General features: G+C 39.2%; 1 protein-coding gene across 1 annotated transcript in view; it reads right to left on the bottom strand.

Annotated features, from left to right (window-relative positions):
• PCSK2 (proprotein convertase subtilisin/kexin type 2) overlaps positions 1-11,048 on the bottom strand; it is a 284,945-nt gene extending 273,897 nt beyond the window's left edge. The window contains exon 1 of the mRNA XM_080683185.1: positions 10,332-11,048. Within this exon, the coding sequence (XP_080539311.1) occupies positions 10,332-10,508 (177 nt within the window). The 5' untranslated portion in view covers positions 10,509-11,048. The remainder of the gene's footprint in view (positions 1-10,331) is intronic.
• Between the last annotated feature and the right edge of the window lie 4,625 nt (positions 11,049-15,673).

The raw sequence follows: 15,673 nt of genomic DNA, 5'->3' as shown, positions 1-15,673 counted from the left end.
AAAAAAAAGAAGGTCCACCTGTATATTGCCTACAAGAGACCCACACCAGATTGAAAGACATCCACAAACTGACAGTGAAGTAATGGAAAAAGATATTTCATGCCAATAAAAATGAAAACAGTAGGAATGGCAATATTCATATCAGATGAAATAGACTAAAATAAAAACTATAAAAAGAGACAAGGAAGAGCATTACATAATGATAAAGGGCTAACCCAAGAAGGATATAATATTTATGCACCCAAGATAGGATCATCTAAATATATAAAGCAAATATTACTGGACATAAAAGTAGAAAACATCAGTAATACAATAATAGTGGGGGACTTTGATACCCCAAATACATAAATAAATAGATCATTTAGCCAGGAAATTATAAGGGAGAATTGGTCTTAAATAGACATTACATCAATGCCCTTAATAAATATATATAAAATATTTCATCTGAAAACTGTAGCATGCATATTCTTTTCAAGTGCACATGAAACATTCTCTAGCATAGGTCACATATTAGGCCACAAAACAAGTCTTGATAAGTTTAAGAAGTGTGAAGTCACATCAGCTTCTTTTCTGATTGCACGAGTATGAAACTAGAAATCAGCTATGAAAATAAAACTTTAAAAACACAAACATATAACGACTAAACAACATACTACTAAACAACCAATGCATCAGCGAAGAAATCTGAGAGAACACTGCAATAAATGAAAATGGAAATACAACTCTCCTAAATCTAAGGGATGCAACAAACGCAATTATAAGAGGAAAGTTTATAGCAGCATAGGACCACCTCAAGAAACAAGAAAAATCCCAAATAAACAATCTAACTTTATACCTGAAGGAACTGGGGAAAACAACAAAGCCCAAAGTTAGTAAAAAGAAGAAAATAATAAAGATAAGAGTAGAGATAAATGAAATACAGACTCACCAAAACACACAAAATGAACAATAACAACAACAACAAAACACATACAAAAAAGGAAGATCAATGAAACTAAAAGCTGATTCTTCGAAAAGATTAACAAAATTGACAAAACTTTAGCCAGATTTATCAGGAATAAAAAGAGAAGGCTTAAATAAATAGAACAGAAATGAAAGAGGAGTTACAACTGACACCACAGAAATACAAAGGATCATAAGATACAACATACAATTTTATGCTAACAAAATTGACAAACAAGAAAAAATGGATACATCTCTAGAAACATACAATCTTCCAATACTGAAACAGGAAGAAACAGAAAAAATGAACAGATCAATTACTGGTAGCAAAATTAAATCAGTAATAAAAAAATAAACACACCTCCCAACAACAACAAGTCCAGGCTTCACAGATGAATTTTACCAAACATTTAAAGATATATTAATATCTAACCCTTTCAAACCACACCAAAAAATTGAAGAGGAAAGAACACTTCCAAAGGCATTCTATGAGGCCAGTATTGCTCTAATACCAAAACCAGACACTAACAAAAATGAATTTAAAAAAGTTACAGGACAATATTCCTGATGAATAAAGATGTAAATATTTTCAACAAAATATAAACAAACCAAAGTCAACAATACATTAAAAGGCTCATATACCATGGTCAAGTGGCTTTAATCCCAAGAATGCAAAGATGGTTCAATATCTGCAAATCAATCAACATCACATTAATTAAACAAAGAATAAAAATTGTAAGATCACCTTAGTAGATGTAGAAAAATGATTTGGATAAAATTTATCATCTATTTATGATAAAAACTCTCGACAAAGTGGGTATAGAGGGATCATACCTCATCATAACAAAGGCCATATATAACAAACACATAGCTGACATCATACTCAATGGTGACAAGCTTTCAGCTTTTTAAAGATCAGGAACAAGGCAAGGATGCTCAATTTCACCACTTCATTCAACCTAGTGCTGAAAGCCCTAGCCACAGCAGACAGACAAAGGAAATAAAAAGCATCTAAAGAGGAAAAAAGAAGGCAAATTGTCACAGTTTGCTGATGACATGATACTATATATAGAAAACCCTAAAGACTCCATCAAAAACTATTAGAAGTAATAAATGAATTCAGCAAAGTTGCAGAATACAAATTTAATGTAAATAAATTTGTTCCATTTCTGTACACCAATAAATGTTGAAAAAAGAGTGCTTAAGAAAACAATCTCATTTACAATTGCATCAAAAAGAATAAGATACCTAGGAATAAATTTAACCAAAGAGGTGAAAAATCTGAAATCTATAATACACTGATGAAAGAAATTAAAGATGTCAAAAATAAATGAAAAGATATATTTGCTCATGGCTTTGAAGGATTAACATTGTTAAAATGACCATAATACCCAAAGAAATCTGCAGATTCAATGCAATCTCTATCAAAATTACAATGGCTTTTCACAGAACTAGAACAAGTAATTTAAAAAATCATAATGAAAAGAGCCCGAATACTTCAAGTAATCTTGAGAAATAAGAACAAAGTTGGAGGTATCACACTTCCTGCTTTCAAACTATACTACCAGGCTATAATAATCAAAACAGTATGGTACTGGCACAAAAATAGACACATAGATCAATGGGACAAAATAGAGAGCCCAGAATTAAACCCACACTTATAAGGTCAATTAATCTACAGCAAAGGAGGCAAGAAAATACAACAGGGAAAAGGCAGTCTCTTCAATAAATGGTATTAGGTAAACAGGACAGATATACACGAAAAATAAAATGAGACAACTTTCTTACACTATATTAAAAAATAAACTTAAAATGGATTAAAGTTCTAACATAAATGCAAAACCTGAAAACATAAAACTCCTAGAAGTAAACATAGGAAGCAAACTTTTTGACATTGGTCTTAATAATATATATATATTTTTGGATATGTCTCCTTAAGCAAGGGCAACAAATGTAAAAATAAACAAATGGGGCTACATCAAACTAAAAAGCCTTCACATAGTGAAGGGAATCATCAACTTACTGAATGGGAGAAAATATTTGTAAATGATATGTTCAATAAGGGTTTAATATACAAAATATATAAAGAACTCATGTAACTCAAAAGCCCCAATGATCTGATTAAAAAACAGGCAGAGTGCCTGGCTAGCATGGCTCTGTGGTTGAGTGTAGACCTATGAACTAGGAGGTCACAGTTAGATGCTCAGTTGGCACATGCTGGGTTACAGGCTCGATCCCTGGTGTGGAGTGTGCAGGAGGCAGCCAATCAATGACTGTCTCTCATCATTGATGTTCTGTCTCTCCCTCTCCCTTCCTCTCGGAAATCAATAAAAAATATATGTAAAAAATAGGCAGAGAACCTGAATAGACTTCTCCAGAGAAGCCATACAGATAGCCAACAGACACATGAAATTATGCTCAATATCACTAATTATGAAAACCATACCAGAATTTCTATTATAAAAAAGTCAACAAAAAATAAGTGTTGGTGAAGATGTGGAGAGAAGGGAACCTCCATGCACTGTTAGTGGGATTGTAAACTAGTGCAGCCACTATAAAAATAAATATTTCTCTATATTTAACCATAGAACTATCATATGACCCAGAAATCCTACTTCTGGGTATTTATTGGAAGAAAATAAAAACACTATTTTAAAAAGGTATATACACACTTATGCTCATTACAGCATTATTTAAAATAGCCAAGATATAGAAGCCACCTAAGTGTCTATAGATGGATGACTGAATAAAGAGGATGCCACGCATGCACACACACACACACTGGAATATTAGCCATATAAAATAATGAAGTCTTCCCATTAGGGACAACACTGATGGACTTACAGGGTATAATGCTAAGTAAAATAAGCCAGACAGAGAAAGACAAATACCATATGATTTCATTTATATGTAGAATCTAAAGCAAAACAATGAACAAACAAAACAAAACAGAAACAGACCCCTAAAATCAGAACAGACTAATGGTTGCCAGAGAGGAGGGGTTAGGAGGAAGGGTGAAAAATATGAAAAGGTTTAAGAGGTGCAACCTTTCATTTATAAATTAATGAGTCATGGGAATATAATTATTTTGTATACCTGAAATTAATATAATATTGTATTTCAAGTCAACTTTAATAAATATTTAAAATATAGATATTTGACAACAGAATCCTATCTATAATAGGCGAAGAGCTCCTATAAACCAAAAATTAAAACAATCCTTAGAAAGGCTTTCAAGGGCAAAAGGCCTGAACAAATACTGTGTAAAGAAGAATATCCAAATTACCAATAAGCATATGAAGAGACAATTCAGCTTCAGTTGATTATCAAGAAAGTGCAAGTTAAAATCACAATGAGACACCACTACATACCCACCAAAATAACTATAAGGAAAAAGGTATAAAGTATCAAATACCAGTAAGAATGTGGAGCAATCATAACCCTCACACATTGCTGGTGGAAATGGGAATTGACATAACTACTTTGCAAAACTATTTGTCAGTGTGTCTATGGTAGGCAGAACTCTTAGATGTTCCCAAGCCACATTCTAGTGTACATGCCTTATACAATCCTCTCCCCTTGAGTGCAGACAGGACTGTGAATATGTTGGCTTGTACTTCTGTGATTAGATTACATTATATGATAGAGATGAAGAGATTTATAAAATATAGTAAAGGTCCCAAGTATGGTTTAGTTGAATTAATAAAAAAATCAAGAGAAATTATCTTGGGTGGGCCTGACCTAATCAGGTTAACCCTAAGCAGGGAATGGGTCCTTCCTGAAGAAAAGGATTTGAGGGTCAGAGTGTGAGAAGGCCTATCACAGGGATCATGTGGCAATGTCATGATAGGAACCTCCAGGAACTGACAGTGGTCCTGGGCCAGTAGCCAGCAAGAACATGAAAACTCCAGGTCTCTAACTACAAGAGCTAAATTCTTCTAAAAACCTGAATATGCTTGAAAGTGGATTTTTCTTTAGTTGTGCCTCTAGATGAGGACACAATGATGAATATCTTAATTTCAGACTCTGTGGTTTTCAACAGAAGTCCCAACTAAAATGTTCCAGATTCCTTATCTATAAAAACTATGAAATAACAGATTTGTGTGGTTTTAGGCCACTACATTTGTAATCATTTGTTCCACAGCAATTGAAAACTGATACAGTCTCATAAAGTGGAATGTATGCATGCCCCTTGACTCAACATTTCTATTCTTAGAAATTTTCCCAACAGAAAACCATACATGGTTTCACCAAAATACCTATACCACAATATCCACAGAGGAAATATTTATAATAGCCTAAAACTAAAAACTACCCAAGTGAGCAAGAGGACGACTTATGGGATGCCTATAACATTTAATTTATTGATTTGGGTGTTGGTTACACATGAGCACCCAGTTGGTGAAAATGTATTAAGCTGTGCTCTTTCCTATAATAGATTATACTTCAATAAAGTTAAAATAACCAAAATTTTATTATTTCATTACCCAAGAGCACAAGTATTATTAGATTGAAAAAAATTTTAAACTTTCTTACATATAAAAGTACTCATGATTTTACTCATGTAATCATCCTAGTCTCAGTTCTACAAGAATAAAACACAAAACAGCCCGGCTGATGTGGCTCAGTGGTTGAGCATCGACCTATGAATCAGGAGGTCATGGTTTGATTCCCAGTCAGGGCACATGCCTGGGTTGCAAGCTTAATCTCCAGTATGGAGTGTGCAGGAGGCAGCTGATCAATGATTCTCTCTCATCATTGATGTTTCTCTCTCTCCCTCTCCCTTCCTCTCTGAAATCAATAAAAATATATTTAAAATAACACAAAACATAATAGCTAATTATTAATTGTTTGGATTTTTATCATAATTGTTACTTGATTTTTGGTGAACTTTCAACATATTGCTTTAATAAATATTTTTCCACAAGGGAATTAAGTTTAGTAGTATAGTGAGAATTTTAAGGCAATCTTTGGAATAATACCTTTGTTATTATTATAAATTCACTCACTCTCCTAGACATATGCATCTTCTCTGATGAACATACATATTTGGGTGAGGCCGTGATAAAATAAAAAACTTTAGTCTCATCAAACCTTTCAGAGGGTAAAGTTAAAGGCATTTTTATTTCATTTTAGAGAGGAAATGTAATGCTTGCTCATAGTCTTGTAAGCGTCTTGCAAAATAATCAACAATATTCACTGAATACCTCATATACAGGCCACTGTGCTAAATATAAAAACTATAAGAAGACATTGTATATTGTTTCTTCTCTTGGAAGATGTATGATATACCTAAAGAAATACATACTCATACACATTAGTTAATGACATAGGTTTGTACAGGATGGGGCAAAAGTAGTTGTGAATACACAAAACACAGACTTCATTCTCATACTATTATTTATTAATTACTTTATTATTTTCCATATGAATAACTGCTCCACTTCTTTATGTTAATGCTAAATATGTACCTATCTATATAATAAAGGAATATGCAAATTAGCTGAGACACCATAACATCACAACCAAATAGCAGGGACCTGAGACTGCATGGCGCCTGACCAGGTCAAGGGACCTCAGGCCGCACCCCCCGCCCAGCCAGGCTTGATGGGGGACCTCAGGCCACACCCCCTTCCCCAGCCCTGGACCAGGAGACCTGAGGCCGTGCCCCCCCCCACCCAGAGGGGCTTGATGGGGGACCTGAGACTGTGCCCCCCACCCTGCACCAGGCCAGGTGACCTGAGGCTGTGCCCCCTGCCCAGAGGGACTTGATGGGGGTGGGGCCAGCTGGGTCTGGGTCTCCTGCGTTTTTGAAGCATGTGCGGGTGGTGGGCGGGGACTTGACTCTAGGTCCCACGGCGTGCCCCAGAATCTGACAGAAGGGAGATTTTCATATACATTTTACTAATTTTCTTTCATCTCTGACACTCCTATTATGGAGAAAGGGCAAATAGCAATGTTAAAATATTTCCTCTAATTAATTCCCTTTTAAAGAAGTAAAAAGAAAAAAAGAAAAGGAAAAATAACAGGACTCTAAAGGTAGTACCCCAAAGGCAGAGCTCTTGGCAGTCAGGTAAGGCTTCCTGAAGGCAGCATCATAGGAAAACAAAATTATTTTTGGTAGAGAAAACTTGGTTTTAAAATCTGGCTTTTATTTTCTCACTTTTCAGATATGAGAAGTTATTTAAATTCCTGAAACTTGAAGTTTTTCATCTGAGAATTAGGGCTGATGCCAATAATTTCTACTTAAGAGGTTTGTGAGGTTAAGTGATGTAAGTTAGTAAAATAGCAGGTTCCTCTAGTCTGCACAGCTGGCCTCTCTTTGGATGAAAAATAATTACTGAGAATCTCTGCTGTCTGACCCTGAGTCTCCGAGAAGATGGGGCAGTGGGAGTTGAGAAGTGTACTAAGTGTTAGAGAGAGAAAAGAGAAGGAGGTATTGGGGGTTTTAAATAAAAAGCGAATAACAAATGACAAAAGTACAGTTCAGCAGGATGAAAACAAGACAGCACAGTGTTTAGGAAACCTAGAGTAATAAATACAACTAAGGAAGTTTCCGTACAGGCTGGCAAGCCCAATAATATACTGACAATGGCGACAAAACCAGAAATACAGAAGATATACCTGAATATTTACCTTTCAAGTGGAAAGGCAATACTTACAACCATTTTCACTTACACGTGTGAAATGTCTAGAGGAGAAGTGATAGCTGTCCTAGCTTATGTCATATAGGCTTTGCTTTTTGTTCCATAGGAATTTGGGGAAGGGAAAGCTCAGTGTAATCCATAGCATCAGGGAAGGTCTGGAACTCAGTCTCGAAGGATGAGTGGGATATGGATCCAAGTTGGGGTGTGTGTGCGGGGGGGGGGGGGGGAAGAATGTTTATTCTAGACAGTTGTAGCATCCTGCAAAGATTCATCAGACAGAAGTATCTTGCTATTGACTTACTTTTACTTAAATATGAATCAGAGCAAAAATCATTTGGATAAGCGATCCTACTTCTGAGTGGTTAGGGAGAGGTAAGGAAAGAGATGGCAAGGCCCGTTTCTCCTAGATAGCAATTGCAGGTTTGAGGTTGTGCTGCAAAACAGGTGGGCTCCTCTCCAAGAAAGACCAGGGTAAAAGAGACTTAGGTATCTGATTTCACCTGAAGTATGAGTTCCCTGAGATTTTAAGGAAAGTGTATTGACATGATTCAGACTCATTTATGTTGAGATTGTCTCTGCACCTTCTTGCTCAAATTCCATCATCAAAACTGTAATCCCTCATGAAGTTGTTTGCCTCTATACAAAAAAAGTAATCCTCTTGGACAATTAATAAGTTAACATTATTAATGTCAGCTACACGTAGTTTTGATTAAGTTTCTAAGATCAGATCCCAGGGGCATATTTTCAAAAGAGGAGATAGCAATGTCTGCTCACACTACGAAATGGTGCAGGGTAGGGGGAGAGAGTAAGGCTATTATTTCTGCATCAGCTGCAGTCCTTTACACTCAACAACTAAAAAGCCCGATGCCACATCCCTTTTCAGCATACTCCAAAGCCCACATACCCGCAGAGCCCTGAGCTTGGTTTGGTATGAACTAGGTTTAAAGAGCACGAGTTCATCTCTGAAAGATCTGGCTTTAAATCCATGGTTGTTTTTATCTCGGGCCTTATTTAGTCCATTTCCTTATCAGTACCATAGGCTCCATAATAATAGTAGTTTTCCTAAGAGTTGTTGAGAATTAGTAAGAATGTAAAAAACTCTGGCACATAAAAGTACCCTATAACCGTCAGCTAATAATAATTACTGTTGTATTTATGGCGCCTGGATCCTGTATCTTGCCAAGTTTGGTCAGGAAGGCGGGAAGGAAGGAGAGGGTCTGCTTGCTTATTTTGTTGGCGGCACTCATGAAATAGCCCACAGGCCCTGGGCCAGAACCTCAGCGGACGGACCGCTCCCTCCGCTGGGCTGTCTCTCCCCTGCTCCACCTACGCTTCCCTGGAGCAACAAGTTCCTTCTGCAAGACCCGCCCACGCGCCACCGGCGGTCCGCCTAGACCTCTGACAAACACGCTGTCTAACCCACCTTGGGTCCAAATCTTGGCTGCCAACGCCCCAGGGAATCGGGAGAGCCCGCGGCAAGTGCGGGAGCCCTCAGGAGGCTGGGAGGAAGGTGGGAGGCGTGGAAAGTCGGGACTGAGGGACCGCTAGGAGTTCCAGTTCGCGCTGCCCTTAAGAGGCAAAAGCAGCCACAGAAGCTCCCACCCGCTCCTCTCAAGCCTCTCTCCTGGAATCAGGGGTAGGAGATGGGGCCCTGACAGAATCCCACAGATTTCCACCCTGTTCTCTAGTTGCCAAAAAGCATCCTACATCCTCCACGTTTCCCCTCGCTCCGGTTTCTCCTTGCACCCTCACTTTACCCCACCTCCCGTCAGGTTCCTTAAGGACACGTGAGATCCCTGCCTCGACATTTCCCAGGAAGAGTGAGTAGGTCACCTACAGCCCCCACCTAGCACTCACCTCCCCCTTGCCCTCCCAGAATGGGAACCTCGGACTCTCCAAAGGAGTCCCCAGGCGTTCTAGACAAGAAGCCTCATCCTGGTCCCCAAACGGTTGCACTCTGCCAACTTCTTGGAGTGGGGATCCCCGCGTCCTCCAGGGAAAGCCAAGCTGGCCGCCCACATATCAGGAGAGCCACCTGGACTTCTCCGCGCAGAACTCCCCCTCAGAATCTATCTTTCTAGCTCCTGCAGCTCTGCGTTGTGAACTTGAGAGCTAACAAGGAGTACGATTCTGGGGTGGGCTGGGGCGAGCGCGAGAAGTTCCGCCCTAATTTTGGAAAGAAAAACCACTTAAGGTTTCCAAGTCTCCTGGAGCCCGGGAGCTGCTTTCCCTGGGAAAGAGCAGGGGCCGAAGTCACCGGGAGGGAAGTCCTCCTGGAGCAGGGTCTGAAAAGCACGGACATAAATCGCAATGCCCAAGCTTCTAGCCCTGTCTGTCAGAAACTACTCTTTCTCTGGAGATGGGAGCGGGGATTAGATATGTCCCTAGCAAGACAGCCAACGCCAAGCCCAGATGTTCAGCACCTCATCCCTCCATCCCCGAGCAGCCTTGAGAACTTGGTACCTCGGACAGCAGCCCGGGCGCAGGGCATTGTTTGAAAGGTGTTATCCTATTTTCGCCAAAGAACAATAAATTATTTTTATGACCTTACTAGTACACTTGAAGGACGTTTTAATTACATAACATGGTATAGATCACTGGAGGCAATATCGTGTTAAAGAGCCGATGGCAGAATGTCTGCATCGCAGGAGAAAGAGAGAAAACTTGCAAATTCTGCAATGAGATTGCGCAGGACTGTGTCCCTGTTTTGAAACAACAAGAGAAATGCAAGGGAGATCTTACCTTTCGGACTCCAAAGCCGTGTTCTGCTGCAACTTGGCGAGCTTCTTCATCTCCTCCTTTATGCAACTCCACAAGAAAATTATTTGTGAAGACCGGTCTCTTGGCCGATGCAAAAACCACGACACAGAAGAGAAGCCCGGCGGCCGCCTTCCACTGGGAGGCACAGCCACCTTTCATCTTTCTTTAGGAGTGAAAAGTGGTGCTAGGAGGCGCGCAGGCTGGCAGAGCAGGGGACCCAGAAGAAAGGTGCAAATAAGAAATATATATATGTAGTGTGTTTGTTTGTTTGTTTTAAGGAATCTTTGTGTAGAGAAAAAGACTGATCAGGGCTTGGAAAGCCGCAAATTAATGTGCGATCTGTAGCATCTGGCTGGCAGGAAAGCTGTGTAGTCAGGCGGCCCGACTCGCTGGCAGAGGTGCTAATGTGAGGAGCTGTGTGTATCTGAGAGAAAGAGCGAGTGTATGTCTGTGCTTGATGCTAAATCTGCATTTTCAGCTCCTCCTCAGATCCAATTCCCCAGGGGCGGGAGGAGAGCACCAGTCTGGATGACGTGCGCCCGCCAGCAGCCAATGAGAACCAGAGAAGCAGTGAGCCCTGCCCTGGGCCACCCCAGGCCCTCCCCTGTCCGCCCCCAACTCGGTAGTCTGCCTTCGCCAGTTCCAGCTAAGGGCACCTACCGGAGCCCGCGCCCCCGCCCTTTCAGCACCCAGGAGAGCTCCTCCATCTCTCCACCCCGCCCGCCTTGCTCCCAGGAAAATACCCCCAGCTGTAATCTGGTTTGAAGCGCCCCAGTGATGTCATTGTTTGTGGAAATCTGTAAGGCTCTAGAAAGGGAATTACGATGTGTGCTGCTCTCTGAGGCTCCGAGGGGAGCCAGGGCACCGGCCTCTGTCTCTTCCTCTCCCCTGCTTATTTCCCTGTGCACCCCCACTCCCCTACACACACAGGGCATACTTGCCTCTCCTTCTCTAAATAACAAAGCAAACATTAACCCTCCTCCTAGTAGTTGGGATAACACCTTTGCTCCCCTTCCTGGCATTGGGGAATTGGGGAAAGCAGCCTTCTTGAGGTAACTTATGGGGGCAGGAGTGCAGGAATGAACTATTTATTTATTTACTCATTTATTTACTTTGGTATGCTCCAAGATGATCTGGAACTAAGCAGCTGAGAAGCCTAGCAGGAGATAAAGCTTACCCCCCGCCCCCCAGCTATTGTAATTAGAGGAAACTCCCCCTGGATTCTTGAGCTGCTCTACAGAGACTGCCTTCAAGAGAGCCAGGGCTGGAATGGAAATGACTGGGAAATGCATTCTCACATTTGAGGGCATTGGTTACCCAAGGACAGAGAGAGTGCGTTTCTGGGAGGGTGTAGAAACCATTCCCAGGAACTGGGCCAAGACCCCAGTTGAGCGTCTTCCAGTTAAGCTGCCAGTTGGCTAATTCAGTCATCCTGGCAGGGGGTCAGCTAAGTTATTCAGTTAAAACACATCCTCTCACACTCTACTAACTGCTTACAACCAACTTCTTCCTGCCCCAGAAGAAGTAGAAATGCGATGTCTGCAACAACATGAGGGCAATTGTTTTAAAGCAACTCAAATATTGTTGAGTTACAGAGTATGTACATTGATATGGATGATCAGTTAGCTCCCAACTTCAAAATTCTGCCTTACTTGGATAAGAAAGAGATAAGAGACCCTTTCCCTAGAGATTTAAGTGTATGCAACACACACACACACACACACACACGCGCGCGCGCGCGCACACACACTATTGACACATTTCACACACAGGCACACACTCATATCTGTCTGTCTGTCTAATCTATCTATCTTTACAGGTTTTCTTCTTTTTATTTTAGCATGAAGGCAGAACCTACTGAAAAAACCCCACACAATTTTACTATTGCTAAAAATGATTATACATTTAATGCTATGGGACACACTATCTTCAGAGTAGATCTCATTGTGGACATAGTTGGCTTCCTTAGAGGCCTTCCAAGCATTGCTAAATAAAAATGTAGGTGTTGTAGTGTAACCCCCATCTTACAAAGGACGCCTCAAAAAAAGGTCGAATTATGGAGTCATTTATTAAAAGCCGGCGGCATACAAGGGAGCAAAAGCGCTCCAGACCTCGCAGCACCGAACAGCTTGCCACTTCTGGCTTACATTGACAGAATATCACAAAGGTATTGATTACATCTTTGGGTCTGGAATGAGAAACCTGTTTCACGAAAAAGCATTTTTACAGAAGCAGAATTTGAGCAACTTAGTTATCTAAAGTATCTATTAATCACTGAATCAACAGAAACGCATTATCTGGGACCACCTGGACAATTTAGAATAATTGTGCTGTCCAGATTCCGGGACCACTGAGTCAACCGAAATTCAGTTATCTGTAGCTACTGAGACAATTTAGGATCACTATCTGTCCTGGGTCCCAGAGGAATGTGCTTCGATGACCAGTGAGATCACAATCAATGGGATATTCAAACTGCCATCAAGGGAGTATTCAATCATACATAAGTTCAGAAAATCAAAATAACTTTTAAATGAGTACAGAACCCAAAACAGCAAAGTTAAAATATTAAACAGCAATTTTTACCCAAGTATGGTTGCTACCATACTTCATAGGCATTACTGAATATTTTGATTAAAATATAAGAAATCATTATTATTATTATTATTATTATTATTATTATTATTATTATCAGGTACTTGAATTAGTTTAAGAAAAGCTAAGTGAGGTGCTCAAAAGGTACTAGGATATAAACTAAAGATGAAAGGGGCCAGAGTAGAGACAACGTTTCCACAAAAGCATTGATAAAAGGGAACAGAGCTACTCTCAGTTTCTCAGTTCCTTACTGCTCAGAGGCTTTTTTTTTATTACCCACTCTTACTTCACAGCCTACCCTTCACAGTACATGTTTGATTTTAACACAATGTTTTCTTATGCAGAGACCTTCAACTCTTCCTATTTCCCCTTTCCTTATATTTTACCCATATTTTGAATCAAGGTACAAGGGTGGTATGGAGAACTTCTAAATAGTTTTTACTGCCCTGTATTGTCATTTGAGAAAAATGGCACCAAATGTGAAAATTACATTAGATGGATTCACAATCATGAAGAGCTATTTCAAAAGCAAAAACAGATAGAAATCTAAGTCTTTAGAAAAATAAATCCTGAAGAGCATCAAATAAGTCAATTTAGAAGATTATGGGTGTTGTGAAATAGCACTGCTAATGTAGCTCAATCTCTCTGAAAATGAACATGAAATTACCATCTATTCAGAGATATTTATTATTTTTTATGAAACCACAGAGTAATACCACATTTCCTAAATAAATTCCTAAGATGAAATGCTAGTAAATGTTGAATCTTATGAATCTGCATTTTAATAATTAAAACCATGTAAAATGGGGTACAAGCTAAATAAAGCCTGGATTTATGATTAAGCCATTTTTAGTGGTTTACACAGAAGATAGTTCATCATAATATTGTCAGAGAAGCATAGCAAATAAAAATAGAATTTTTGTGATGCAAATGCTACATATCTAATGCATAATAATATAGTAAGCATCTGAAGGAAATGTATAGATTCATTGTTATTTGAAATACAAATACACATCCAGGTGCATACACACCATAGTTTTTATTAGGTAACTATTTCTAAGCTCCTTCCCCCAATATAGTAATTTTTGAGCAATAAGGTGAACAGAAGAGAGAAGGTGGTAGAATGTTTCAAGGACTGAAATGGAATTCAGTTGACAGAAATAACTGCAGGCTCTGCTGTCATAGACTATGTCACTTGGTCCAAATCATTGCATCTCTCAAAGTCTCTATCTCTTTATATTTTAAAAGAAGACAGTTTGATTAGATACCCTTCAGGTCCAAACCCCTACAATTTCAAAGACATAAACATAAAGACATGGGAAAGTACAAACTACAATGTAGAAAGCTATCATCAATAGCTTGTGAAATGTTGAGGGCAGTCATAATTTTAAATAACATATGGTGGCTAACAGGCATTTATTTTTACATAATCTCACCTATAGAATTTTATATGTATTAACTTTATGGATTTGAGGAAAGAGTAACTGGCTGGCAGGAGTTGGGTGGAGGGAGAAATGGGGGACATCTGTAATACTGACAATAATAATACTTTTTAAACAAGAATAACTGGCTGATGCTCAGTACCAGATATGAGAACCATTAGCATGTTGAGGTTCTTACTATTTAGGATACTGCTGTATCTGTAGAGAAAATATGGGTATTTGGTTTCAGTTCAGAGGTACCACATACCTCTAGAGTTTCTGTGAAGTCACTGTCCTACAAAGACCAGAAAATTCCCAGTTTATGACTTCATAACTATAAATCAGCAGACCTACATGTAATTAAAAGAACCCAAGCCACCTAAGGTATGTTTGGGATCCTCCCACTGAGATGTACTTCCAGAGATAACTTTTGGCCCAGGGAGCTTTAGATCAAGGGAAACCCATCACTTGAGGAGGGCGAAAGCTAGAAGTAGTCTTAGGAGAGGCTGCTGGGACTTTGAGTATTCTTAGGATCATGAGGGAAAAGATTTTATGTTTCTGTTGATTTCTTTTCAATTGGGTGAGTTGTAATCTGAAGGGAAATAACATGTACAACAAAAGGTATGACTTAAAATACAGCTTTATTACAAATCACTTTAGGCTTTGCCCTTTCTGTTGCACTTTAAATGCAGTAATAATAAGTTAATTGGGCTCCAGAATTCTCTGCTATCATATCATATTACTAACCCTTTCAAGTAGATTCTTCCTAATGACCCTGCCCTACCTGTCCCTTCCATCTCAGCTCAGATTCAGGCTTTCTGAAACATTGTTACCACTGTATAGGTTTCTGCCCAATTTAACATTGATCTCAACATTGATCACGTTTTTTAAATTTTTCTCCAGATTATTATTTCCCAAGATCTCACCTCATTTCCCGGTGGCATTTATATACAATCTCATATTTGCTGTAACTTAAAATTTAGGTCCTCATAAAATTTTAGTTAGTAGCTTGGTATATGCCCACTCCTAAATCATTGGGATTCACTTGGCCCTGCCTCCAATTCCTATAGCTTTTACCAACTTATACCTTTCATCTCTGTTTTTCCTTTAGTTCCAAAGTCTTAGCTGACTTTTGTTATGTAAGCCATCTTAAATTAATATAGTGGGAGGATCATGGGGCTTTATCAAGTGTTTAATTACCATCAAGGCATTGAATCCAGAGTGCTTTGTGTTGTATTCATTTTATAACTTCATCAACAACCCATCAAATTTATTCAAACTAAGTGACTCCTTATAAACAAAAGCTATTTG

This window comes from Plecotus auritus, assembly GCF_963455305.1.
Source record: "Plecotus auritus genome assembly, chromosome: 8".
NCBI lineage: Eukaryota > Metazoa > Chordata > Mammalia > Chiroptera > Vespertilionidae > Plecotus > Plecotus auritus.
This window is presented reverse-complemented; position numbering and strand designations above follow the sequence as displayed.